The sequence below is a fragment of the Talaromyces stipitatus genome, genomic scaffold, assembly GCF_000003125.1.
Source record: "Talaromyces stipitatus ATCC 10500 scf_1105507295541 genomic scaffold, whole genome shotgun sequence".
Lineage (NCBI taxonomy): Eukaryota > Fungi > Ascomycota > Eurotiomycetes > Eurotiales > Trichocomaceae > Talaromyces > Talaromyces stipitatus.
Window position 1 is genome coordinate 3,023,936 of NW_002990115.1, and position 25,582 is coordinate 3,049,517.

At 46.6% G+C, this 25,582-nt stretch overlaps 11 protein-coding genes across 11 annotated transcripts, besides 1 other annotated feature; 5 read left to right on the forward strand and 6 right to left on the reverse strand.

The window, feature by feature from the left end:
* Positions 1 to 771: part of a mobile genetic element that runs on past the window's edge.
* On the reverse strand, positions 82 to 1,347 carry TSTA_034540 (uncharacterized protein; the record flags this gene model as incomplete). Its single annotated transcript, XM_002480605.1, has 2 exons — positions 82 to 844; positions 1,235 to 1,347. The coding sequence occupies 2 exons, from the start codon at positions 1,345 to 1,347 to the stop codon at positions 82 to 84; spliced, it is 876 nt and encodes a 291-aa protein (XP_002480650.1).
* An 821-nt stretch (positions 1,348 to 2,168) lies between these two features.
* On the reverse strand, positions 2,169 to 3,484 carry TSTA_034550 (C6 finger domain protein, putative). The gene is made up of 3 exons (XM_002480606.1): positions 3,357 to 3,484; positions 3,265 to 3,319; positions 2,169 to 3,217 (listed from the first exon to the last, which is right to left on the reverse strand). The coding sequence occupies exons 1-3, from the start codon at positions 3,458 to 3,460 to the stop codon at positions 2,177 to 2,179; spliced, it is 1,200 nt and encodes a 399-aa protein (XP_002480651.1). The 5' UTR covers positions 3,461 to 3,484; the 3' UTR covers positions 2,169 to 2,176.
* Positions 3,485 to 3,691: 207 nt separating this feature from the next.
* Positions 3,692 to 5,015, reverse strand: TSTA_034560 (uncharacterized protein). The gene is made up of 2 exons (XM_002480607.1): positions 4,700 to 5,015; positions 3,692 to 4,641 (listed from the first exon to the last, which is right to left on the reverse strand). The coding sequence occupies exons 1-2, from the start codon at positions 4,882 to 4,884 to the stop codon at positions 3,834 to 3,836; spliced, it is 993 nt and encodes a 330-aa protein (XP_002480652.1). The 5' UTR covers positions 4,885 to 5,015; the 3' UTR covers positions 3,692 to 3,833.
* Positions 5,016 to 5,156: 141 nt separating this feature from the next.
* Positions 5,157 to 7,826, forward strand: TSTA_034570 (RNA processing protein Grc3, putative; the record flags this gene model as incomplete). The annotated part of the gene is made up of 5 exons (XM_002480608.1): positions 5,157 to 5,190; positions 5,236 to 5,596; positions 5,647 to 5,773; positions 5,830 to 6,132; positions 6,192 to 7,826. The coding sequence occupies 5 exons, from the start codon at positions 5,157 to 5,159 to the stop codon at positions 7,824 to 7,826; spliced, it is 2,460 nt and encodes an 819-aa protein (XP_002480653.1).
* A 135-nt stretch (positions 7,827 to 7,961) lies between these two features.
* TSTA_034580 (uncharacterized protein) lies at positions 7,962 to 10,494 on the reverse strand (the record flags this gene model as incomplete). The annotated part of the gene is made up of 4 exons (XM_002480609.1): positions 7,962 to 8,054; positions 8,105 to 9,772; positions 9,848 to 10,394; positions 10,457 to 10,494. 4 exons carry the CDS (start codon positions 10,492 to 10,494, stop codon positions 7,962 to 7,964), a joined length of 2,346 nt encoding a protein of 781 aa, XP_002480654.1.
* A 396-nt stretch (positions 10,495 to 10,890) lies between these two features.
* On the forward strand, positions 10,891 to 12,242 carry TSTA_034590 (monocarboxylate permease, putative; the record flags this gene model as incomplete). Its single annotated transcript, XM_002480610.1, has 3 exons — positions 10,891 to 11,226; positions 11,296 to 11,350; positions 11,422 to 12,242. 3 exons carry the CDS (start codon positions 10,891 to 10,893, stop codon positions 12,240 to 12,242), a joined length of 1,212 nt encoding a protein of 403 aa, XP_002480655.1.
* Positions 12,243 to 12,574: 332 nt separating this feature from the next.
* On the reverse strand, positions 12,575 to 14,207 carry TSTA_034600 (PDCD2_C domain protein, putative). Its single transcript, XM_002480611.1, has 2 exons — positions 13,956 to 14,207; positions 12,575 to 13,881 (listed from the first exon to the last, which is right to left on the reverse strand). Exons 1-2 carry the CDS (start codon positions 14,082 to 14,084, stop codon positions 12,742 to 12,744), a joined length of 1,269 nt encoding a protein of 422 aa, XP_002480656.1. The 5' UTR covers positions 14,085 to 14,207; the 3' UTR covers positions 12,575 to 12,741.
* A 460-nt stretch (positions 14,208 to 14,667) lies between these two features.
* TSTA_034610 (prenylcysteine lyase, putative) lies at positions 14,668 to 16,477 on the forward strand (the record flags this gene model as incomplete). Its single annotated transcript, XM_002480612.1, has 2 exons — positions 14,668 to 14,803; positions 14,860 to 16,477. 2 exons carry the CDS (start codon positions 14,668 to 14,670, stop codon positions 16,350 to 16,352), a joined length of 1,629 nt encoding a protein of 542 aa, XP_002480657.1. The 3' UTR covers positions 16,353 to 16,477.
* Positions 16,478 to 17,279: 802 nt separating this feature from the next.
* On the forward strand, positions 17,280 to 21,715 carry TSTA_034620 (UDP-glucose:sterol glycosyltransferase; the record flags this gene model as incomplete). Its single annotated transcript, XM_002480613.1, has 3 exons — positions 17,280 to 18,611; positions 18,660 to 21,143; positions 21,197 to 21,715. 3 exons carry the CDS (start codon positions 17,280 to 17,282, stop codon positions 21,485 to 21,487), a joined length of 4,107 nt encoding a protein of 1,368 aa, XP_002480658.1. The 3' UTR covers positions 21,488 to 21,715.
* A 711-nt stretch (positions 21,716 to 22,426) lies between these two features.
* TSTA_034630 (serine hydroxymethyltransferase, putative) lies at positions 22,427 to 25,190 on the forward strand. Its single transcript, XM_002480614.1, has 4 exons — positions 22,427 to 22,471; positions 22,536 to 22,586; positions 22,663 to 23,027; positions 23,080 to 25,190. Exons 1-4 carry the CDS (start codon positions 22,436 to 22,438, stop codon positions 24,041 to 24,043), a joined length of 1,416 nt encoding a protein of 471 aa, XP_002480659.1. The 5' UTR covers positions 22,427 to 22,435; the 3' UTR covers positions 24,044 to 25,190.
* Positions 24,587 to 25,545, reverse strand: TSTA_034640 (uncharacterized protein; the record flags this gene model as incomplete). Its single annotated transcript, XM_002480615.1, has 1 exon — positions 24,587 to 25,545. The coding sequence occupies exon 1, from the start codon at positions 25,259 to 25,261 to the stop codon at positions 24,587 to 24,589; it is 675 nt and encodes a 224-aa protein (XP_002480660.1). The 5' UTR covers positions 25,262 to 25,545.
* Positions 25,546 to 25,582: the final 37 nt, after the last annotated feature.

Genomic DNA, 25,582 nt, shown 5'->3' on the forward strand with positions numbered 1-25,582 from the left:
GTCTGTAAACCGATTAAAATGCTGTAGCCATTCAAATGCGATCTCATCGGTTATGATACCACTTGAAGCCGGTGCAATAAGCTAATCCTCATCTTTTATATGCTTATACCATTCCTCCATATGCTTTTCACCCTTTGGGATAATCAAAGGTGGTATAACCTTTCCTTCGGCGTTTATACACTCAACGACAGTAAGACTCTCGAGAAGACAGGCTAGAAATCCTTTTTGATGTTTTTGGGTATGCTGTAGCCACTGCCTCCTTTTTCCCCTTTCCAACAATAAATGCAGTCTCGTCAAAGTTGTAAAGATTCGCGGGGGTAATTTTGAGGTCATCCATAACCAGTTTGAGATCAATAAACCACCGTTCAACCTAACCATAATGCCCGGAAGCCGTACGTTCAATTCCTTGAGGTTTTTGGACGATTCGTTGATATTCTTTTGGTAAACGTTTGAGATATTCGTATACCCAATCTTTGCAGCTCTCCGTGGCGTTCCCGGACCAGTGAAATCTTTGAGGAGCAAACAATTCGCATTTTCCTCGATTTGTAGGGCCGTAGGCGCTGCTCCCATATTATCTAGATATTGAACCCATGAAGTAAGCGCCTTTTCTTGATCAAGCGATAATAATCTGTTCGTTGGTGGCCGTGTTGAGCAAGAGGGTGTCCCACTGACTCGTCGATATAGCTTTGAGCGCGAGACTCCAAATTCACGCGCTAAACGCAATATATTTTTGATTTTTCCGCGTTTATACGCGTTAACAGCCTTGGCAATTATTTCCTTTTTTTTGTATTCCTCAGCGGTCATTTGGTGGTGTTTTGGGCGTTGGAAAATGTAGGATTGAGATCTTTTGTATTTTGTACGTTATGCTCTGGCAAACTACCACTTGGTCAAAGGTAGGGGGAAGCGACGAGACGGGTAGAAATAATACCTGGGTAGCGACACCCCCTAACTGTGTTCATCTAGCACGTGGAATCCAAGATACATACTTATAAATCTAATGCTGCTGCTTCTCAGAAGATGTAGATGTATCTGTTCGTAAAATGTATGCATCGCTTTCAGGGTTAGGGCTACTCCTGGCAAAATCGACCAAGGAGGCTAACTTAGATAACATGCAGGGACTAACCACGGCCGATTTCAACTATTTGTCCTCCCCTCAGTTCTTCTATCGAAGGCCTATCTATCCCTTAGATAATTTTATTATACCCGAAGCCAATTCCTTGTTCTCTGTACATACCCTTCAATCTGATGCACAAGAACATGGATACTATATGCCAGATCGGCCAATGTTTCTGGAGGACAAATTTCAACCTTGGAATATCTACCGAGCTGTTTCAATGACCGCGTCATGGCTGGTACTTTTGATAATACAAGGACTAAGTTGCTTTTCGCAAGAGATGCATATACACGCACAAAGACCGATGGAGCTTTTTCTTCAGGTGAGACGTGAGCGAGAGCGGAGAAAAAAGTAGGTAATGTCCATTCCTTTTGTCAATGATATCGCAGTAGTAATGGGATCAGAATTGGAGCCCTTGCATGCTCTTGTAGCTGATAATTGTCCGGATGAGAACTGGTGGTTGTAAACAGCCCGAGCCAGAAAATGTAAAGAAATATCATACCTTCTCTGTTACGGGCTAGTCCCGCCTAATGCTCACTATAAGGGCATATTTGAATAGAAAACATAACATGAGGAAAGGAAAGAGAAAGAAAACAACAAGTTTTTCACGCGCATACAATCTTATATAGGCAAGGGGAATTGGGAGCTTCTAATGGGCTTCTCTCTAGGAATAGCCTCATGTCCGGGGTTGTTGAGATTATCGGGGCTGCCGGGGATCGGCAGAGAGCGCTATTGTCAATATTCGGCCGGATATTGGGTGTCCGTTCGTAATCTGGGAATAGCTTCATGTTCGGGGTTGCCGAACAATAATCTAGCGAAACTCTATATGTCAATATCCGTGAGGGCTTCGCCCAAACATGGTCATGAGGTCAGCTCATAACATTCTCACTATATAGCCTGCGGGTAGTGGGTGTTAATACCAAGGAATCAGCCCAAAAGACGCCGACTCATTTTGTCCAAAGACCCTCTGAGGGGTATTGATGGCCTTTTACCTAGGTAGACCCTTTTCGGCCTTTGTCCTGTATGAATATCATACATAGTGGCTGCATTCACGAGAGCACATCAACCGCCATGTGTACAATTCGTAACAGCATACATCATAGTCCCATACTCATCAACATTCTCCAACCACTGATCTACCCGACTACGCCGCTCAACAACCCCATCATCATCCATATCTGGAGGTATCGGCCAAAGTTCATGTATATACAGACTCGCCTCAACCCAATCTGCAAGATGAATGTTATACCCCCTTTCCCATTCCTGGCGCGTGCTAGCCTTCCACAATACCCCTGCTGACGGCGCAGGTAAACCATACAATTCCGTACCTAGAAAAGTTGGAAGACCGTCCTGAGTTGAGAGTAGACCGTCGAGAAGATACATTGCGTACAACGTGCGTCTCTTTGACTCAGCGACAATCCATGCTTCCCACTTCGGTCGTGTATGTTGTTGTTCAGCGGTGCAGACGAGTCCCTGTCGACAAGTTGCACATGCAAGTTCTTGAAGATTCATGACTGCTTGTCGGAGGAATGGATCGGAGGTTTGGTTGAGTGTGAAAAACAGAGCCATGCAGTAGATCATGTAAGCCTGAAAAGCGGCAAGAAGAGTCATGTCATCGTACTCGCTGCGTTGCTCGTAGATATTATTCATCTCTCTGCGGAGCATATCTGCCGCGACAATTTCACTTCCTGGTCGTGGTTTTTCGCAAATTCGGACTAGACTTAGACATGTTGATAGCGGCAGCTTAGTCGATGTAGGCAATACCTGCGAAGAGTGAACGAACGGTGGAGGTCCACGACCGTGTACTGCAACAGCTACGTAAGAGTTGAGGATCCTATACATAAAAGCCGTGACTGAAGCAGGATAATCCTTCCGTTTCTGCCCTGGAAGAGGGACGTAGGAATTTATCCAGCGGTTGCTTATGTCCTCGACATTGATAGGACAGACGAGGTCCAATTCTGTGAATTCGGGTGTCTCCACATGTCTTCTAATATTGAGTAGAGACGCGTTTGGAGTATGACCTTCACTGGACGCCGTAAGAGAGGTGTTTGTCGGGCTACCGTTGACATTCGCTATTGAACCTTGTGCTACCGATCCTCCAGACTGAAAGTCTCGTCTAGCAGAAGAAAATACCTGCGAATTATCCAAACCTGCTCGACTGCTCCCATCCAGATCGTAGGCAGGAGAACCACTCGAGCCCAAACCCTTGGGATAAACGCAAAACAGACTTCGTCGCGCACACCTCGAGCAACCTCCATCTCTCAGGTCGCATTTAGCCTTGGCGCTTGAACAGTGCTGACACGCCTTTCTGCGCGAGGTGGCATACCTCTTACCCTCCATCGTCATTCATAGTTGCGTTTTGATGCCGATGATGTCGGATTTAGCGTTTCCTAAACGTCGGTAATCCCCTTTCAGTTGAGAGAAGCTTTACAGCCAATCATATATAGTTATCACCTAGTCTGATTACTAACTCTGTCTCACTACAACCCTAACCCTCCTCCGGGTTCGATGAACTTGCTCCTTGATGAATGGTAATCCATACAGTATAGGGCGTTATTTATAAGGGACTTAAGCTTACATACATAAGGAATGCATTGGGTCTTCAATCATTATACGCCTCAGAATCGAACATAAATCCCAGCAGCGCTGTAAATATTAACAAGAACCGCATACAAACTACCTATATAAACTTTTCCCAGCCGTTACACTTGTCAAATGACTACTTCCCCTTCTCAGCCTTGCGCTTCTTCTTTTCTTCTTTCCGAGCCCTTCGCTCTTGACTCGTCTCATCTCGGTGTTTGGATGACTTCTTCTCCTTGTCTCGCCGACCCCCCGATTCTGCCTCTACCTGAGATGATGGTTGCTGCTTCTCTTTCTTGGACTTTTTAGCCTTTTCCTCGGTTCCATTTTGCTTCCCGTCTGTCTTTCTCTTGCGTTCTTTCTCTTCTTTCTCCTTTGAGCTTCCCGGTGGGACGCGGAATGTAGGAGGCTCGTCAGCTTCCGACTCGGAGCTAGAGCCCACCGTCTCTGGAGGATGATTTGAACTTCCAACGGGATGAAATCGCATTCTAAGATGCTTGGGCTGTGGTCGTGCTCCGGGTTGTTTCTTGGCCGCATCTTGTTGAGTAGATGACGGCACTAATGTATCCAATCCAGGTAGTCGCACAATTTCCTGTATATTGTAGCTTTCAATTTTCCTCAATTCCGGTTTCCGTAAGAATGTATTCGTTTTCTCGTCGTAGACCAGCAACGTCTCCAAGCCTTGTTTCTGTTGTCGACTGTTTTCCATAAGACCGTAATCCACGCCTTTATGTGACAAGATCGGTTCTCCCGACGTCGCCTTACCGAAGTCTATTTGTTTTATTTCCGATAATGGTAAATATGACGGTGCTGAGATATGGAACACTTGTTTACCCTCAAGGTTGGAGAGGGCTGATGATACGGCTGCTGACGGTTGAGTCTTCAATTTGGATGGTCTAAACCCGGCGGGTGGTACAAAAGTTTTCTTTCTGTTCGATGATGCCGCACTTTTCATAGTAAGAAGTCATTAGTGAGATGTCAAGTTGACAAGCAACATGCACATACTTGTTATTTTGTGTTTCGGAGCTTGATTCGTCGGAGCTCTCAGATTCCGAGCTTGGACTCGTTGATACTTGATTGAAAGATACCTTTGAATCTTTCTTTTCGTTCATGCCTGTCGTCTCGGGGGCATCTTGCATCGATTCGTCACTGTCGGACTCGACGACTTCTTCGCTCAGTTTCTTCCCCATTGCGACTGAGGCCAGTCAAAATTTGACGCAAATTGCAGTTTGATAAACCTGGGAATAGTAGTGTAGACCGCCTGAAAGTAGAGAGTGTGGCTTTGATCGTGTACAGTAATGTTGAGCAATATGTAGTCTTCGAACTTGGAGATTCTTGCGGGCAACTTTTTTTATCCGCAAACACGCACGGACCAGCAGCTCCACCGGAGATTAGAAGAAATTCCGCTATCAACTTTTTATCGCAACTGATAAAATCTGACCACCAATGCAGTTTATAAGCAATGAAGAGGAAAGCAGATAAGCAGCAGAACTCTGGTGAGTAATTCTTATTTGCTAAATTTGCGTACTTCTGGCTCACAGCTTTCCCTACAGCCCCTCGCTCAGCTGTTAGTGCTGTTGCTGCACGTCGAGCTCGCCAACAGCAGCAACTACAACAGTCCGATTCCTCGCATGATACCGCGCCAAGCGAGAACCAAGAAAGTGAGCCACCGACGAAAAAGGCGCGGTCATGTCCAGAGAGACACTTGCAAGATGTGCCGTCAAATCATACAAGCTTGGAAGGAAGCCGTCTGGCTGCTCCAGTGAAAGCTATCTCGGAGGACCTAGCTTTCGAATTGAGCAATGCCGATGCCGCAGAAGATGATTTGAGTGGAAGTGATGAAATAATAATCGACGATCATGTCGGAGAAGAGGAGGGTACAGATCTCCGTGACAATGCAAAGTAAGAGCAAGCAATCTATTGTGTCTAGACCAGGAGCTAACAATGCGCAGCCAAGGTACTCCGTCACGGATATCTACTATCTCTGAAAATTTCACACTTTCAAAAAATCGCGTACGGAAGAGCGATATTGTCTATAGCGATGAACACATGCTATGTGTGCGACTAAAAGAGAAGATGGTATGATTGGAGTTCTCCTAACTCATGCAAAGACATGATCTAACATACAGATATAGACACTGGTTCTCATAGGTATCTACGATATTTGGGTTAAGAGAGGTGTCATCAGCCTAATGGGCGCGAAACTGCATCCTTCCACAAAGACTTATAGGGTATATGCGCCATCTACGCATTCACTCCCTGTCATCAAGTGTGTATCCGGTGTTGAGGGTTTTGCAGAGATTGAACTCCAGTCTTGCTCTAGCAATTTATACGGACTCAAAGCGCTATCGCCTCATTATTCAAGAATTTGGAATAGTAGTAAGACTGTCGGGGACAGCACAACCCTTAACGGATCCTTTAAGCGATCATTCTCGATAGTGAGTTCTAAGTTTCTACCACTCTTACATAAGTGGTCCCTCGTCTTACTGTGGAACAGCTATATACATCATCGGATGATCCGCTGAATCGACCGTTGCGTCCTCTTCACTTGGAGAAAAAATGGAGCACCACGATCAAATCTGTTTCGCGCCGTGCACATTCATTACGGGCCTTGATATGTGGCCCAAAAGGTGCCGGGAAATCGACTTTTGGGCGCTACCTGCTGAACCATCTTTTGACGCCTGCGCCAGACGGAAATTCTGATAATCTAAATGGAGTTGCCTTCCTCGACCTTGACCCCGGACAACCAGAATTTGCGCCTATGGGAAACATATACCTTGCGCATCTTCGCGAGCCGTGCTTCGGACCACCATTTTCTCACCCGAACTTGGAGAGTTCACGTTATGGAAAGATTGTTCGGTGCCATCATATAGGAGCAACTTCTCCGAAAGAAGATCCCGATAACTATGCGTTGGCCATAATGAATCTCTTTGATCAGTATCGCATGCTATCTGCGATGTATCCCCGATGTCCTCTTATCATAAATTTTCCAGGTTGGATATTCGGGTTGGGGTTAGAGGTTGCTACCTGGATTATACGATCGACAGCGCTTTCGGATGTTGTATACATGAGTGAAAAGGGTCCTGCTGAGGTCATTGAGCCATTGGGACACGCAGCTTCAGAAGCCAGTGTTACTCTAACCACCTTACCTTCTCAGCCGGTTGATTTGGTTACAAGGTCGAGTGCCCAATTGCGATCAATGCAAATGCAGTCATACTTCCACATGACGCAGCCTGAGGGTTTGTCAGATCCGTTGTGGACGGATTCACCCCTTATACACAACAAGGCCATCTCCGTCAGTTATTCAGGTCCCCGGCCTGGGATATCTGGGATCATGGTTCTAGGAAACCGTTATAGCCCACAAGTTCTACGAGATATTATAGACGGATCGGTTGTGGCCGTCGTTGCGGTCGAAAATGTCAGTGCAATTCCGGGCTACTCAGAAACTGAAGCGAAACGAGACGGCGATAGTCACACGGAAGAAGAGCCCACTGACGCTATAGATGAAGACCTCATTGACGACAACGGAGGTTCCAACGTCGACGATTCAGTAATTCCTCAAAGCAACCAACAACTGAAGAGTCTCTTAAATAATAGTATTACCCGCTGTCCAAACAGCGGCCTTCCATATCTCTTCTGGGGCGCAGGCAGTAGCACCCCATTAGATCCCAAAGCCTCCCGCTCGCTAGGCCTCGCATTTGTCCGTTCAATCGACGTGTCTTCACAGAAACTTGAACTGATCAGCCCGATACCTAGCTCTTCCATCCGGGAGGCAATCAATCAAGGACACAGCCTTGTCCTCGTGAGAGGCATGATAGACAGCCCGGACTGGGCTTTCAGTGAGGAGTATTACGCAGCACGCAACGCCGAGCAAGATTTCATTATGACACAATTATCTTATACGAAGAGGAATAAGGAAGAAGGTCACGGCAAGGATGATGACGAAACACAAAAAGGACAAAATGAAGAATTGCGACGATTGCAACAATGCGTTCGTGCGGCGAGTAGATTGCCGTATTTGAAGGTTATTGATGATGCTAGTGCTCTGCATCAGAATGAGGGTAAGCCGGAGAATGGGACGTGGAGGCTTCGAAAGAAGGTTTATATCAGTAGTGATAGCGAGCTTGACTGATGTTTCTATATGGCGAACTGGGCTGTGTTCACCTGTACAGATTCCTAACTGTATAGGTCACAAGATATTGTACATAGTTATTGACCTCAGGAAGTCGGCTTTATGAAGGGAAATTACGCATATTCTCGTGACAGTCTACCAGAGTGACGGCACTGTCGTATCCATACCCTCTTTCAACACCCAACTCATCGGATCATCGTCTCCCAAGCTGAACAGAGCATCCGGCGTCTATCTTTACAATGAGTAATGGCGCAACAAATAAAATGCATGCAGCTTACCATGAAACTCCAATCCTCCATCTCACGAGGCGTACCCAAAGAAGACAACCATTGAAACTCATCCCCACTCGCCGTACCACCACTCTCCCGCCTCTGAGCGGCCACCATCTCTTCCAACATCGGCAAACACGTCTCAATAGCATATTCAGCAGCCTTCACCACTTCCAAAGCAAGACCATCTGCTTCCAGACCGTTCATGAGCCCATTAACCTGTGCCGTCATTAGGCACATGAGTAGAAGCCCTTTAATATTCGTTTCGCCTGCTGCGATGGACTTGAGTGTCCATATCTTCGACTCTTGCATCACACATAATAAATCAGGGCGTACGGAAACAGGGCCGAGACTTTCTTCCTCTTGTAATTGTGCTCGGAGTTCTACACAGATGAGAAAGGCTGCGTGGATGGCTACCAAGCGGTAGAAACCCGAGCTAGTGATGGTGAGCTGCGCCAGAGTGTCATTAAACTTATGCGACTCATCCTTCTCATGATGCGGTTTTGTCATCGTCGTCACGGTTGATGGTGATGGTGATGGACATGCTAGACGCCAAATTTTGAGCGAAGAATCAACCACGACTTTGCGCGAATAGGCGTAGGTTGCTTGATGAATTGCTGCGCCGTAATATGGGAGATGGAGAGATGATAGGTACCGAAGCATGATCATGTCCACTACTCGTATGCCGAATAGTAGAGAGGAAAGAGAGGCTGAGGCTGAGGCCTGATGTGATGAGGACCTATTGCATGCTTGTAAAGTTCGACTCAAATCTTTATAGGCAGTGCGAAACTGGGCGTCGAGCCGGAGAGTCTCCTCGTATGTGCCAGAAGCAGGAAGGTCATTGAGGAACCTGACAACGGCAAGACGAATAGGAAACGTCTTACGAAGTGCTATTGCAATGGAAGTCTGCGTGAATTGATCCTCGGCTTTGGCGATGGGATCACCAGCAACAAGTTGGTCATCGTCGAAATTCCCAGGAGGTGCTGTGTCAAAGTCGTCGAGTGATATGAAAGGGGGACCGCCCGAACAGAGACTGGACTGTAACGCGAGTTCCAATATCGTATTCCATAGTCTTCTACGCATTTCAGCCGCAAATATGGTTCGTTTGGGTAAATGAATTGGGTCTCTGTGAAGGCCCATATGCACGGCTTTTCTGAAAAGTCCCCCAACCGAAATCCACATCGAGTCTCCGCCGGCGCCCACTTGTGCTTGAGCAATCAGCAAGAGAAGATAGGTCTGCAGGAACTGGATATTCAGTCGAGACTTGAACTTTGGTTCTGACAGCCAGGTTTGTGCTTCATAGATCCAACGGATGGCCGATGTTCTTAGCGAAAATCGGTCGTCGTAAGTAAGGGTGCCTATGGCAAGTACAAGTTTGACCTGGACTAGAAAGCCCATATCAGGCGTCGTGCCAGAAACCCAGAATGCTTCATAGTCCCTTAGAAAAGTGGGAATATGCAGTATTCGGTGAACCGCTTCACTTGTTTGAAGATAACAGTCAAGTAGGGCGTCAGAGGTCTCCTTAGGGGGGAGGACTAAGGTAGGTGGTGACGGCCATGGGGGAGCTCGTAGGGCTTTGATGGTTCTTGCTAAAGACTTGCACATTTCCATGCCGGGCCAAGCTTTCAGTGTTGCTTTTTGTATGTGAATTTCAATCGTTTCGAAAAGATCGCGGACCTTGTACTCGTTAGATGGTCCGTTCCCCAGCAACGTGCCCTGAATTTAATGGATATTGGGAGCTATTCAACACACCATGAGGATAACATTGACTTCCCAGTGACTTTGACCAAATAATCGCGATTTATGGGTGATGCCCCGCGCAATGGTCTCGGTCTGACCAGCCAACTTTTCGCAATGCACATGATATGTTCCCCCTAGGCGCGAAACTAGCGTTTCAATGCTCAAACGTGGGGTCTCCACAGGTTTCGAAGTTGGCTTAAGAGATGCCTTCGACAACTGTTCTTCGAGTTCTTTGATTCGAAGTTTTAATCTCATTGACTCTTCACCGCGAACCGACAGTTGGTTTATATCTGTCGATTGCCCCACTGGTCCGTCAATCTGTGAGCTGGACTGATCGCTAGGAAATGTCGAACCGCTTGCGGTAGACTGTCCATCAAAAGGGATCGAATTTCTTGACTTGTGATTTGGGCTGGAGAAACTCTGCTGCGATTGACCGATGTTGTATTTCGGAGATGAGACATTCTCATAGATGCATGTCGCACTTCTGGACCGTACGCAGTTACTGCACGGTGTCTCGCGGTTACATCTTATCTTTCTCCTCCGACATAGAATGCATGATCTAGAAGACGTCAATCATCAGCCCGAAATCATCAAGGAAGATATCATGAGTATTGATAGTACACAGCTGGCCGTCTACGCCGGCCTTCGGCTCCGGCCATGACCGAACGCTATCCTTCGTGAACCGGCAGTTTGCGAGCAACTCGGAGAGGAGACACAAATTCAGGCTTGGATTATAACAGATAGTTGCAGTTTTGGTAAAAGAGGAAAGAAATACTTACATATCAAGGTATACACAGTAAGTTAGTTAAATCCGGAAACTGCACTTTTGTGCCGTAAGGCTCGCCATTCTCCGAGTTCGTCAGCCGATTCTGAGCTACCTCCGATTGCACCTTTCCTCTTTCGGACGCATCCTTGCCCTAATTTGACTCCTTGAATTTGGTTATAAATGTTCCTGCTCTTAGGATGCTTTTCGTTGTCAATTTCGTCTACTAAATTTTATGACTTTTGCATTTCCTACTTCTCCAAATACAGATTAGATCTTCTCGTGAATGACAATGGCGAAAGAAGTAGGAGATGTTGAAACCTCAATCAATACTGAAGAAACACATCCACCCCCTACTACCGAAGCGGAGCACGAAAATGAGAATGCTATCTTTGACGCTCCTGAAGGTGGTACTAGAGCATGGCTTGCTGCAGGAGGTGCTGCTGCCATCTTCTTCAGTACTTTGGGCTTTTCCAATTCCTTTGGCACATTTGAAGAATACTATATTACGCACCAGTTACGCGGCGAATCTGCCTCCAAGGTCTCCTGGATCGGTTCCCTAGGATCATTCCTTCCGTTCTTTTCTGGTATGGTTGCAGGGCCGATGTTTGATCGATATGGTGAAAAGGTATGTTTTCCCCTCTTAGTCTTTAGGGCTTTATTCGGATATGTGCTGATTCTGTCTTGGGTAATCTAGATCATCCGTCCGGCAACGATTGTGTACGTTTTTGCGATGATGATTTTGAGTCTGTGTAAGACTTACTGGCAGTTCATGATTGTTCAGGGCCTTCTCATGGGCATAGTGATGGGTCTCCTCCAATAGCTGTGTCTCAATACTTTCATAAAAAGCGTGCCGCAGCCCTAGGGTTGGCCGTCGCGGGTTCTAGCATTGGTGGAGTCATCATACCTATTGTCTTGTCGAAGCTGCTAAACGGTACCTCTCTCAGCTTTGGATGGTCAGTTCGTATAGTTGGCTTTATCATATTACCATTTATGGTCTTCGCCTGCGTGACAGTCAGGGCACGCTTGCCGCCACGGGATTCTCAATTCTGGATTACATCAACCTACAGAAACATAAAATTCCTTATGCTGATCCTGGGATTTTTATTCATGTTCGTCGGTATGACTGCCCCTTTGTTCTACCTGCCAACATACGCGGTCTCTCAGGGTATGGGCAAAACTCTATCCGGCTATTTAATCGCCATCATCAACGCCGCCTCGACATTCGGACGTATCCTCATCGGCGTTCTTGCCGACAAATACGGCCGAATCAACATGTTTGCCATCGGAGGTGTGGCCAGCGGCGTTGCCATTTTCTGCATGAATAGCGCAAAAAGTAATGACAGCTTGATCGTGTACTCTGTCGCCTTTGGATTCGCTTCTGGTACGATTATATCGGGTGGATCTGCGGCCTTTTCGGTTTGTCCGCAAGATCCTCGAGATATTGGTACTTATATGGGTATGGGTATGGCGATTTCGGGTTTGGGTGCTTTGATAGGACCTCCAATAAATGGGGCCATTGAGGGTAAGTATGGAGGGTTTTTTGAAGTGTCTATGTTCAGTGGTGCTATGTGTCTGTTGGGTGGGCTGGTTGTAATTGCTGCCAAATTGGCTACCAAGCAGGGATTGTTGGGGAGGACTTAGTGGTATGTATCAGACGTTCCTTTACAGAGACTTCGTGGATTACACCTGGGCTTACCGAGGTTATACTGCCCAGGTGTTTCATTCATGTTCAGCTAGGGTTAGCTGTACTTCGTTGCGTTCTTTTGTCACATCTCAACTCTTGCCACACTCCAAAACCTTGATTTGTATATACATAGACTGTTTTCAATTGTTAAATCACTCATAGATCTATCATATCTAGATACTGTACTTGGGACTCAAAGAATGTGGCATGCCAAGGCCATTCGAGGGTATTATCACATACTGCGTGTCTCGCAATGAGACATACAGTCAGGCTCTTTAGTAGAATGATGCACTGTAGCTATGAAACCATGATCATAATCCCTCTCGAGGACACAATAATATATGTACATAATTTCAAGTTGAACAGCATTTTAGTCGGATGGTCTTCTACAATAAAATCTGCCAAAATTGACCGCATCAAAACGCCGAATAGTGAGAATGTCTCTCATCTCAAAATTTATTTCGTTTCTTCCCATTGCACACCAACCCACTCCTCTTTCCAAACCAGATCCCCTTCCTTGACTGTCCCACAGTTGGCGGCACAAACACCTAGAATGATTGTGCCCCATTCCATTCCAGCATCATTCTTACCAAGACCAATGCCCTCACGCCCATCTTCAAGAACTGTGATAGCATGCGGGACAAGCTGTAGCTCAAATACACGTTCCCTTCCACATGATGGGCAGCGCGGGATACGATTATTCGTACCGGCATTTGGAGCTACTTGTACCCCCCGTCCCTGGGTTTGATGCGAGGGGAAAGCCTTTGCGACAGCATCTGTGCCGCTGTATAATAGTGGAGTACCTGAGAATTCATATCGCAACACTTGTTCTGGGTTATGTGCTAAGCGGGTGGAGAAACGAAGGAAATCCTTATCCATTGATGACTCGAAAGCATCTTTGACATCAGCAGTACCCCCTGATTCTTCTTCGACATTCTCCACGGTTGTATTTGTCGGTATTGTAGGAGTCGAGGGACGAGAAAGTGTTTCGTAATCGGCATCCAGGTAATATTCTGTATAGGGAGCTGGGAAAACCGATTTATCGGGCCACGGGAGAACTGGACCTGCAGTTACAGGTTCTGAGAGTGTCTCAGGTGTTGATATCCGCGCTTTTGCGGCGAATGTTTCCGGAAAATTAAGTGCTGGGTTTTGTGGCGGTTTCGCGGCCAATGTGGATACAGGTGGTAGTGGTGCGAATGGGTTGTTATTTTGCGCTGCAGGGGATGAAGATGTGGAAAAAGGATTCGAGTTCGATGATAGACCACCACCTTGTGACGGCGCGCCAAAAAGTGCAGATCCAAGATCTTGTTTTGGAGCAGGCGTCGCACCGGTGCTAACTCCATTTGATGTGCTGTCTTCCTTCTTTTGTATCTCAGACTGGCCCTTCATCTTTCGAATCCCTCGTAAAGCCCTAATACTTCCTTGCTTGCGACTGCAAGCTTTTCGAGGACATCCAAATATATATAGCCAGCGTTCATCATTTGAGAATCGTTCTGGTAGATCGCCATTCAACTGTAGCAGTAAGAGCATTGGGTTGTTGCAAACTTTGCATTTGGCCAAGTCGCCGGGAGGAGGGGTATTTTTATCGAGCCATGTCTTGAACACACAAAGTTGAACAATTAGCCTGAAAGCCTCTTCATAAAGCCATTGAGAGATATCTTCGAGCTTACCGGCCATCCGCCTAGATGACTGATTGTATCATCGGTTTGCTCTGTACTCGCGTAACCCAGTAACACTCCAGTCTCTGTGTAATCCCCCGCATCCTCCAAACCCGACGAGTCGCTATCGTATGGATCCATAGCACTTTGTTTCAGAATTATTGGTGATGAATGATGTCGCCTAATATCAGCTTGACTGTCCGCCGAAGACACAACAATACGCGTGAAGAGTTCGTGAAATTTTGTTCTCCCCAACTATTCATCAAAAAGAGAAAAAAATGTCGATGATCGATGATGGATAACTATTTAGCCCCACCCGTCCGATAAGGCTTAGTGCCCGCTATCAGTTACCCACGTCTTCTCAGCTCCCTTAGCAATAACCTCAGCTGGCCTAGGTCATCGAGCTAAGCATCATAATATACGAATTCTGCTTTTCGAATCAAAGGCGTTTCTATATTACGCTCCGTTCAATAGCCTGTTAGATTTGCATTCAACATCCACGCAGGCATTGCTCATCTCCTCATTTATTGAGAGGTTTATTGACCGGAGCCTATTGAGGCACATATTGCTTCCGGGGATGTGTCGCTCGTCATAGTTTACTTTCCTGCTTCACAACGGTTTCCCTGCTGATGAGCAATCTCTCATATCTTCTTCAGCATAGATTAGACTTCTTCTCTTTTCAGCACATCTAGTTCAATTGCGCACTGCAAAGAAGATAAACAAGATGCATTCCCTTCGGGGCTTCTTGTATGGGGTTCTGCTGCTGCTTCTATGCGTATGTGCGCTTGGCGCGGATGCGAAGGAACAGGCACCGTTGAAATCAAAATATAATACGGCATCGCGCAATGTCGCAATCATTGGTAAATCATCAGATGGTCCCCCGACGTCTTGAAGCTATGTGCTAATACTTTGCTAGGTGCTGGATCTGCAGGAGCTTCGACTGCCTACTATTTACGAAAGTTTGCAGAACTATCAGGAGTACCACCCAACATCACTGTATTTGAGCGAGAAACCTATATTGGAGGCAGGTCGACCACTGTTGATGTCTTTGATAACCCTTCCTATCCAGTGGAACTGGGAGCGTCAATTTTTGTCTCAATAAACCACAACTTGATGGATGCTGCAAAAGAGTTGGGCCTCAAAATTTCGAGTGCCGGGGGCGATCGACCAAAAGATAGTGACAAAATGCTCGGTATTTGGGACGGCGACAGCTTTGTCTACACGCAAGGCCATTCATTGAGTTGGTGGGAAATGGCGAAGCTCCTTTGGCGATACGGGCTGGCTCCGATTCGCATCCAAAGCCTCATGAAGAATACAGTAAACAAGTTTCTGGAGATGTACAAACCGCCATACTTTCCATTCTCGTCATTATCATCGGCTGTGCAAGCCCTTGATCTTCTCCAGGCTACTGCGGTAACTGGTGCTCAGTTTCTGGAAACGAACGGTATCTCGAAATCTTTCTCGAATGAAATTATCCAGTCGAGCACTAGAGTGAACTACGGGCAGAATCTTGGTCTTATTCATGGTCTCGAGACTATGGTCTGTATGGCAACTGATGGAGCTGTCGCAATTGAGGATGGCAATTGGCGTATCTTTTCGGGAATGCTGGACTCTTCTCGCGCGGACATTAGGTTGAACTCTACGGTGACAGCCATTGAAGTGAACAGCGACGAGACTTTGACACTCTCTTATTCAATCAATGGTAGTAGCATCTCAAGCAGTACATTTGATGATATCGTGATTGCAGCCCCATTCCAGTATAGCAATATTGAGTTGTCGCCATCGCTCGAGAGCATTCCTGACAAAGTCCCATATGTCAAACTCTACGTGACGCTGTTCGCCTCACCTCACCGAATTTCTCCACAATACTTCAATCTATCAAAACAGAAAGATGTCCCAGACATGATATTAACGACGCTACCCAAAGGACTTGACCTGGGATCCCGCGAAGACGGGGTTGGCCCCACAAGCTTTTGGAGTATCAGTTTGTTGCGAATAGTCGAGGCGCCTGCAGAGGGCCCACACCAGCAGCACTATGTCTACAAGGTGTTTTCACCGGAGAGGCCAACAGCCGGGTTTTTAGCTTCTGTCCTTGGAGTGGAAATACCTGAAGCTAATCAGAACGGCACAATCGGCGACATTTCGAGAAAGGATGTTTCTTGGGTTCATGAGAAGACGTGGCATCCTTATCCATATGAATATCCGCGTGTAACATTCGAAAAAATCAGACTGGCGAGCAACATCTGGTACACTGGTGGTATCGAAAGCTTTATTTCAACTATGGAAACTAGCTCTCTTATGGGTATGAATGTGGCTGGACTCATGACGAATGAATGGCAGGATAAACTGCAGCTGGGGAAGCCTGTGAACTGGAGTGGCTGGGCTGGGCAGCGCAATAGGGAGTTGTAATTATATTTTTTTTTCTCTCTTGTCTATAAGATGAGTGCCTTGACCTATAATGAATAATTCATTACAGTATAACTGGCTATAACGAACCTTGGAAAGGACGGTCGCTCCATATTTCCACTGATCCCAGCTTGGATCATTTTAATATGGAACCGAAGAGCATCCTATAATCCTATTTATCGATACTAAAATAGATTATTATTTTAGAGTGCCCAGGTGATCTTCATCTCTAAATCCTAAGCATCTGTTAGTTATAGCCAGGTTCTAACTACTCCTTATATGCTACGTCAGCGCTCAAGGCAACGGTTCTTATCGATTGCTGACATAAGCAGAAAGTAAGCATGTGATTGGCAAGGCTGATCTGTACCATCACATGTATCACTCCTGATTGGTCGATGCCTTCCGCCTGAACACTTGACTGTCATGTGCATCCGGCATTAGTTAGTTACATCTCACTGCTCGACAACACATCGAACAGCACCTGTCGAAAAAAGATATTTTTACTATTCCAAAGAAGGGCGCCTATATATTGCTTCTAACTGAGAACCCACTGAACTAGCGTGCATCATGGCTTCCATACTCGTGACAACAGCGGCTGGCTGATTGTCGTTCGGGATCGTGGATGGTCCTTGCCTAGACACTGCATGGGACAGTTAAGTAACTTGTAGGTAGCCCATCGTCCACCTACCCAAAACAGTCGCTAATTATTCCATTATTTTTTGTTAGTTCTCGGAACAAAGGGATGTTTGCACCCTTTCGACTATTTGATGTGATCAGATCTATCTTCTGCCCGTAAGTCAGATCGAACTAGGCATCGCGAAGCTTGCCTTGTAACACGAATAAGTTCAATTTAGTACTTAAGGCGGTCGATTTCACAATCACATACAACTCCTATTCAAAGTCGCTCGTTTTAGCATTCGTCTATCGAAGATGGCATCCTCCGACAACCCTGAGAAGAAGCGGGTTTCCCACAGGATCCGCTCGCTATCCAAATCTCTCCATCGTCTATCATCGAACAATGTACCGGACCGTCTCAAGAACAACGATGATGAGCAGGAAGACTTCACCGCGCCTCCCAAAAATCTTAGCGGTCGAGACATACCTTACATGCAACAATCAGTGTTCTCCTTGATTGCGGCTGCCGGCTCTAGATCCGATTTTCATTCTCGATTTGATGAATCTAGTGATAGTGACGGCGATGATTCGGAAGGGAAGAAGCGAACTGAGCCATTACACCGGCGGTTTGTGGGGAAATTATCACAGAAGACTGGCAAAGAACTTTCATCGGCGCAGGCTATACCGGAGGAGGCTGGACAAGACGCACGGCCTTCCAGGAAGCCATCTACAAGCTCTGTAAACACTCATCGGAGAACTGGTTCGGGCAACAGGTTAATACGATCGATCCCAGGCTTAGCTCCAAAGCAGAATGATAAAGAGAGTAAGTCTGATCAGTTTGCCATACCAGTTCAGAGCCAACAGGATGAATCCCATACGCCAGCGCAAGAAACCAAAAAGACGACTCCTCGAACAGCACCGGTGTTAAGTCGGATGATAGAAGCCCAGACCCGGTTCGACCCGGAAGCACTATCGACTGAAGAACATACTCAGGCAGAAAAGCAGACCGACGATAAACAAAGTGACGAGCAAAAGTCAAAAGTCCTACTGCCTATACGATTGAAGGAGATATTTGGCTTCGAGAACCCGGAACCGGTCATTGGAGAGTATCCGTGCTGGCTTATGCAAAACGTCGCACTTCAAGGGTACATGTATATTACCGAAGGACATATCTGTTTCTACGCCTATCTTCCGCAGAAGTCAAATGTGACTGTTAAATCTGGTCAATTGGGTAAACGCGGTCGCAAAAATCCGAGATATAAGCGTTACTGGTTCTCCCTGAAGGGCGATGTGTTTTCATACTATGCAGACCCCTCAAAGTTATACTTCCCAAGCGGTCATATTGATTTGCGATATGGGATCAGCGCATCGCTTGCAGACAGGGAGAAGGGTAAAGACACTCGAGATTTTACTGTGACTACGGATCATCGGACCTATTACTTCAGGGCGGACAGTGCATCCAGCGCGAACGAGTGGGTGAAAGCTTTACAGAAAGTTATCTTCCGTTCACAAAATGAAGGAGGCAGGGTGAAGATATCCCTGCCATTGGAGGATGTCATAGATATAGAGGAAAGCCCTATGATGGACTTGGCTCAGACATTCAAAATTCGAGTGGTGGACATATACGAGACATATGCAATTGATGAGGTATGTTTTCGCTTATGTTGTAATGAATCATCCGCTGACGTGTAGAAGCATTTCTTCTCATTCTTCAACTTCGGACAAGACGCATATGAGGTTCTCAAGGGCTTAATAAATGACACGGCAGCACGAAGGATAGCCCAAGACCCCGCCGCTACGCAGGTGTTGAATCAGGTGGTTGGTGAAAGCTACCGTCAAAGAGCAGATTCTTCGGCATCGGAAACCCAGAAAGCCAAAATTGAATCAGGCTCAGCTCAAAAGAGCGAGACTTCTGACCAACACCAGGAATCTGATTCATTCGTTCAGTCCATGGGCCATGGGACGGATTCTTCACTTAGTCTGCAATCACACTCGGAAACCATCGTTACTGCTAGTCAAATCTTGACCCGTGATGATGTTTTCAATTCACCTACGATTCATAGTTTTCATCCTAATACTTCCCTCGATGGCGTATCGTTTGAAAATCCCGTCATAAGCCCTTCTACTGAACCAATCAAGAAAACGGGCCAAGAGACACCTAAAAAACCAGAACAAGATGCTTCGATCGAACGCAAAACATATGTAACCTCAGCTCCAACAATTCACGAACTTGTGAAAGCTGGAACCTACCCATTACAACGAGCAGCTGGGTTTGCAGAATACCTGAAAAGCAGGTCTCGGCAGATGAGCAACCTTCTAGCTACTGAGTCTATGGGATACATCGAGAAAGTTTCTGGTATGTGGATTGGGGGAGGGAAGCATTATGCCGAGGGTGAAGATCCGGCTTTGGAACAATTCATGGATGGCGAGGATGCAGAAACAAGTGGTTCTTATGGTGATCGTTTTCGTGCACACTTCGCACTCCCGCCGACTGAGAAGCTCCAGGCAACATATTATGGGTATCTTCATCGGGTCCTGCCTCTTTATGGTAAAATCTATATAGGTAGCAGCAAATTCTGCTTTAGGAGTTTGCTGCCTGGGACCAGGACAAAAATGATTCTTCCTATCAAAGATATTGAGAATGTCGAGAAGGAGAAAGGGTTTCGTTTCGGCTATCAAGGTCTTGTCCTTATTATTCGCGGTCATGAGGAACTTTTCTTCGAATTCAACACTGCAGACTCTCGTGATGATTGTGCAGTGACTCTACATCATAGGCTTGAGTCAGTACGGTTTCTTGCTCAATCTAGCATCTTAGCGCAAAAGGACAAGGACGAAGCGGATGCTGCAAAGGCTGAACAGCAATTACTGCAGGAAGCCATGCAGGGACCCCTGATAGAGGACTCGCAAGAGGTGCATCCGATATTTGACGATCCCCGCGCCTCAATTGTGAATTTCAAGCCGAAAGAGTCATTACGAATTACGTGTTTGACTATTGGCTCTCGAGGTGATGTTCAACCCTACATCGGTCTATGTAAAGGGTTACTTGAAGAGGGTCACCGGCCGAGGATTGCAACGCATGCTGAATTTGAGCCATGGGTCCGTAAGCATGGTATTGATTTTGCGCCTGTAGAGGGTGACCCGGCGGAACTCATGAGGATATGTGTCGAAAACGGGATGTTCACTTACTCTTTCTTGAAGGAAGCTTCTTCCAAGTTCCGTGGATGGATTGACGATCTTTTGACTTCGGCGTGGAGTGCATGCCAAGACAGTGATGTTTTGATCGAATCCCCAAGTGCAATGGCAGGAATTCATATTGCTGAGGCTCTTCGAATTCCATATTTCCGCGCCTTCACTATGCCATGGTCACGTACACGAGCTTATCCTCATGCCTTTGCTGTTCCTGAGCACAAAATGGGCGGTGCTTACAATTATATTACATACGTGATGTTTGATAATGTGTTTTGGCGGGCGATATCCGGCCAGGTAAATAGATGGCGAAAGTTGGAATTGGGGCTTCGAGGAACAACTCTTGATAAGATGCAAGCGAATAAAGTGCCATTCTTATACAATTATTCACCATCGGTCGTTCCACCACCACTGGATTATCCGGACTGGATCCGAGTTACGGGTTACTGGTTTTTGAACGAAGCGTCGAACTGGACTCCTCCAACGGAGCTTACCGATTTTATTATAAAGGCTCGTGAAGACGGCAAGAAGATTGTTTACATCGGCTTTGGATCGATAGTTGTTTCAGACCCTGCTGCTTTGACTCGGACAGTAGTCGAATCGGTGCAAAAAGCGGACATTCGTTGCATCTTGTCCAAGGGCTGGTCAGATCGTCTGGGCGATCCAAAGAGTACTCGTTCCGAGGTTCCTCTTCCTGCCGAAATCCATCAGATTCAATCAGCACCGCATGATTGGCTTTTCACACAGATTGATGCGGCTGTGCATCATGGAGGCGCTGGTACCACTGGAGCTAGTCTTCGTGCTGGTGTTCCGACTATTGTCAAACCTTTTTTTGGAGACCAATTCTTCTTTGGATCACGGATTGAAGACTTGGGAGTTGGTATCTGCATGAAGAAACTCAACGTTGGTGTTTTCTCGAGGGCTTTATGGGAAGCAACGCATAGCGAGCGGATGATCTTGAAAGCTAAGCTTCTTGGAGAGCAGATTCGTATGGTAAGTTTATTTTCTTTCATCCATGGATGACCGTAAATTGACTTTTAGCGCAGGAAAATGGAGTCGCCAACGCCATTCAAGCAATCTATCGAGACCTAGAATATGCTAGAACCCTAACCCACCAACGCGCTTCCTTATCCATTACACCACATAGTCCCGCGACAGCAACGGATGAGAACCATACGGCTGAAGAAGGCGAAGAACCGGAAGACATGGAAGAAGAAGAATCATGGACCTTTGTGGATGAGTACGCTGATCCAGAGCTCCTCAAGAACGAGAATAATTCGTCCCGTCAGAAGGATTCCACTTCTTCTCCGGCGTCTTCACCGACATTCGCTAAATAGTGAGCCGTCGAACTCGGACAGTGACGATTAATGATTTTTCTTAATACTAACTATTTTATGATGTTTATGGCTACTTATTTTGTCATGTCGCTTTTTACTTTCCTAGTTCATACTGCATGTACACTGATATACCACCTGGAACATTTCACGAACGAACATTTATCTAATTAGACTGCATATTGCCTTGCTGCGGGTTCTTGATGATATGATAAACCTTTCTGCTACTTCCATGGAGATACACAGGTTGAATAGGCAACTCGCATTGAATCATACCGTAGTTAACTGTCAAGGGTTAGGGTATTGAGAGCTCCGATGTCGTCGACCAGAATCCGCGCTATTCCCGATATGAAGCTTTGGCGGGGGTTTATCGGCCAGCGGGGCTGATAAAAAATACTTTTCAATACCGTCAGTAAATTGGCTATTTCACTGCTCTTCTTGGGACGAATCGAAGTAGCAATAATTAATCTTCTCTGGTATGCATTGGACACCGAGGGGAACGATTATCTAGAGAAGCGACACAGAAACGATAATGGAATTCTACGGGCAACGAATGAATCGAGCAACTTTTCCTTCTGGTCCGGAAAAAAGCTGTCGGACTCCGAAAACAGCTGTCTCTGCTGTATGGTCCCGTGTGTATCGTATGTAATTTACCTAATACACCCTCTTATATATGCGATAATATCTGTGTATGTAATAAAAACACAGTAAATACAATACCCAGCCATAAGTCACCGGTGCTCATTTTTTGCCTGACGTGCTTTCCTCCAGTAGGAACAATGCATTTTCATCCAAGAAAAGAACGAAAAATTCCTACTTAAGCTTTTGAGGACCTCGTGATTCTTCTTTCACTGAATCTTTTCTCTTTTCTCTTCAATTTTCTCTTAATCAACTATTTCTTGTCATCAGTTGAATTCATTGAACCAATACGTGCAAATAATCTCTGACGTAATGGCTACCTACGCTTTGTCCGACTCCCACAAGGAGGTATGTAGTGCTGGTGGTTGAGCTGATTTTGATAGAGCAATTGACTGACAATTTCTGAATATAGTTGATGGAAGTTCACCTTGCGGACTTTGATCCTGAGATTGCTGAGATCATTGTAAGTTAAACAAACACCTTCAGAGTCTCAATATGCGCATCGAGTGGCGAACAGTGACTCATTGTTTGTACTATAGAAAAAAGAAATCCAACGTCAACGCGAGTCCATTCTTCTCATCGCCTCTGAGAACGTTACTTCTCGCGCTGTCTACGATGCCCTCGGCACGCCAATGTCCAATAAATACTCCGAGGGTTACCCCGGTGCTCGCTACTACGGCGGTAACCAACACATTGATGCCGTTGAGTTGACTTGCCAGGCCCGTGCTTTGAAGGCCTTCAACCTCGACCCTGAGAAGTGGGGTGTCAATGTTCAGACTCTTTCTGGAAGTCCTGCCAACTTGCAGGTTTACCAGGCTTTGATGAAGCCTCATGACCGTTTGATGGGTCTTGATCTTCCTCATGGTGGTCACTTGAGTCACGGATACCAGACTCCTCAGCGAAAGTATGTTCAAGAAGTCTGAATTTGAGAGACTTAAGAGACTAATGAATTATAGGATTTCCGCTGTTTCCACCTACTTCGAGACCTTCCCATATCGTGTCAACGCCGAGACCGGTATCATTGACTATGATACCTTGGAGGCCAACGCTCAATTGTACCGCCCCAAGATTCTCGTTGCTGGTACTTCCGCCTACTGCCGTCTCATCGACTATGCTCGTATGCGTAAGATTGCCGACTCTGTTGGTGCCTACTTGGTTGTCGATATGGCTCATATCTCCGGTTTGATTGCCGCCGGTGTCATTCCCTCACCCTTCGAATACGCCGATGTCGTCACCACGACCACCCACAAGTCTCTCCGTGGGCCCCGTGGTGCTATGATCTTCTTCCGTAAGGGCGTCCGCAGCACCGACCCCAAGACCGGCAAGGAGATCCTCTACGATCTCGAAGGTCCCATCAACTTCTCCGTTTTCCCCGGTCACCAGGGTGGTCCTCACAACCATACCATCACTGCTTTGGCAGTTGCCCTCAAGCAAGCCGCTACCCCTGAATTCCGTCAATACCAGGAACAAGTCATCAAGAACGCCAAGGCTCTTGAGGTTGCCTTCAAGGAATACGGATACAAGCTCGTCGCCGATGGTACCGACAGCCACATGGTCCTGGTTGACCTGCGCCCCAACGGTGTTGACGGTGCTCGTGTCGAAGCTGTCTTGGAACAAATCAACATTGCCTGCAACAAGAACGCCGTCCCCGGTGACAAGTCCGCTCTCAGCCCCGGTGGTATCCGTGTCGGTGCCCCTGCCATGACCACCCGTGGTCTCGGCGAGGAGGACTTCAAGCGCGTTGTTGGATACATTGACAAGGCCATCAAAATCAGCAAGGAGACCCAGGCTGGTTTGCCCAAGGAGGCTAACAAGCTCAAAGATTTCAAGGCCAAGGTCGCCAGCGATTCTATTCCTGAGATCCTTAGTCTGCGCAAGGAGATTGCTGCCTGGGCCAGCACTTTCCCTCTTCCAGTTTAAGTTGCTCTGTGTTACTATGATGATATTTTCTTTTCCTTTATAGCGTGTGATGTTTCCTTGACGAACGAAAAAAGCTCAACCTGATGATTATTTGACTTTTTATTTAACATTTTCATGTCCAAACACTGGGAGAAATGGAAAAGGTGTAAAACCTGATAATGATCTTGTTTTCTTTTGTCTATCAATATCCTTGGGTATCATTTTTGATGTTGTGTATATGTACACGCTAGGATGGCATCTCTCTTCAACAAGTTTAGACTGCATCCGGCGCAATTGGTTTGCGGGGTTTTGTGTGTTCTTTTTGAGACGGGTCAGATCATTGATGTGATAGATGAATATGACGGTTGTTCCTTCTTGAAGCTTTGGTGTAGAGTGGCATTGAATTATCCCGTGACAGAACGGAGCACTCTTAATGATTGTATTCACAAAGCGAAAAGGACATGCCGTCTATTCTCTGGGAAAGCGCAATGTTAGCTTCCTGAGCGATATAATCGCATACTGTCGTAATTCTTTTTGATCCTTAGACGGAAGCACTCGTCACGATCAAACACCGACATCCATTCTATCATCCCCCTCAATGGTATGTTGAACGCCCGCGGCTCTCCGCCCAAAATCAGCAATAACACCTTTCAGAGCTGCAATGCGTTCCTGCAACTCCTCGATCTCATCTTCCTGCTCTTCCGTAGTCCGATCTACGTCCGGCAGATTGTCCACCACGGCGCGCGCTTTTTGAATACGTATTCGGATTGCGCTCGCGGCTGTGAAGAGGTCCTTTGCTTCTAGTGGTGGGAGAGATGACGACGGTGTTGCGGTGTTAGTGACTTCTTGCGATGGTTGGGGTTTCTGCTGTTGAGACTGGGGTTGTTTTGGTTGTGTTTGTGATTGTGAGCCGGCTTCGGTTTGGCTTTGGCTTTGGCTTTGGCTTTGACTTGCTGCTCCCGAGGTAGTCCCACCGGCAATGGTGGATTGACTTGCAACAGCAGCAGCAGCAGCAGAAGATGTATTCGTCGATGATAGTAAACGTAGTATTAGCGCGTGTAATGGCGGTAGGAAATCGAATGTCTGTGGCGACGGAAATGGGACTGCTCCTGTTGTTACTTGTTGTGCTGCAGTTGACGTTGGTTGGGGAGATGTCGGAACTGTGCCTGGAGCTACGTCGGGCGTAGACGAGATCTTTTGCTGTTGCGATACGGCAGAAACCGGGGATCTGGAGGCCATGGTTATTTGTTGCCTTGGGATGAGCGAGAAGTGAGTCGGAATATTGAGGAGTTGGTAAAATAAAGACGGGAAAGGTTGTTGTGGATCGAGATTGTAGTTTCTTGGATTTCACTGTTTACTGCTTGCGCATTCGGTGGACGGCGGTGGACTGACTGTTACGACGAGGTAGTAACACAGGTGGGTGAGATCGGATGCCTGTGGAACCAAAGTAACGTTAACACGTCGTAGTTAAGATGCAATCAGGTGTAAGTCGTAAGTTGCAAGATACAAACAACGTGTTGCTCAAAAGAAAACAATCTCCTGGTATGAAAAGTGAGCCTG

Coding starts and splice junctions, on each gene's coding strand:
- TSTA_034550 (XM_002480606.1), bottom strand. CDS start 3,460: ATGACGATGGAGGGTAAGAGGTATGCCACCTCGCGCAGAAAGGCGTGT. Junction 3,320..3,356: donor AGAGATGGAGGTTGCTCGAG/GTGTGCGCGACG, acceptor GTTTATCCCAAG/GGTTTGGGCTCGAGTGGTTC. Junction 3,218..3,264: donor GGATGGGAGCAGTCGAGCAG/GTTTGGATAATT, acceptor CGAGACTTTCAG/TCTGGAGGATCGGTAGCACA.
- TSTA_034560 (XM_002480607.1), bottom strand. CDS start 4,884: ATGGGGAAGAAACTGAGCGAAGAAGTCGTCGAGTCCGACAGTGACGAA. Junction 4,642..4,699: donor TCCGAAACACAAAATAACAA/GTATGTGCATGT, acceptor TACTATGAAAAG/TGCGGCATCATCGAACAGAA.
- TSTA_034600 (XM_002480611.1), bottom strand. CDS start 14,084: ATGGATCCATACGATAGCGACTCGTCGGGTTTGGAGGATGCGGGGGAT. Junction 13,882..13,955: donor GTCATCTAGGCGGATGGCCG/GTAAGCTCGAAG, acceptor TGTGTGTTCAAG/ACATGGCTCGATAAAAATAC.
- TSTA_034630 (XM_002480614.1), top strand. CDS start 22,436: ATGGCTACCTACGCTTTGTCCGACTCCCACAAGGAG. Junction 22,472..22,535: donor TGTCCGACTCCCACAAGGAG/GTATGTAGTGCT, acceptor TTCTGAATATAG/TTGATGGAAGTTCACCTTGC. Junction 23,028..23,079: donor TACCAGACTCCTCAGCGAAA/GTATGTTCAAGA, acceptor AATGAATTATAG/GATTTCCGCTGTTTCCACCT.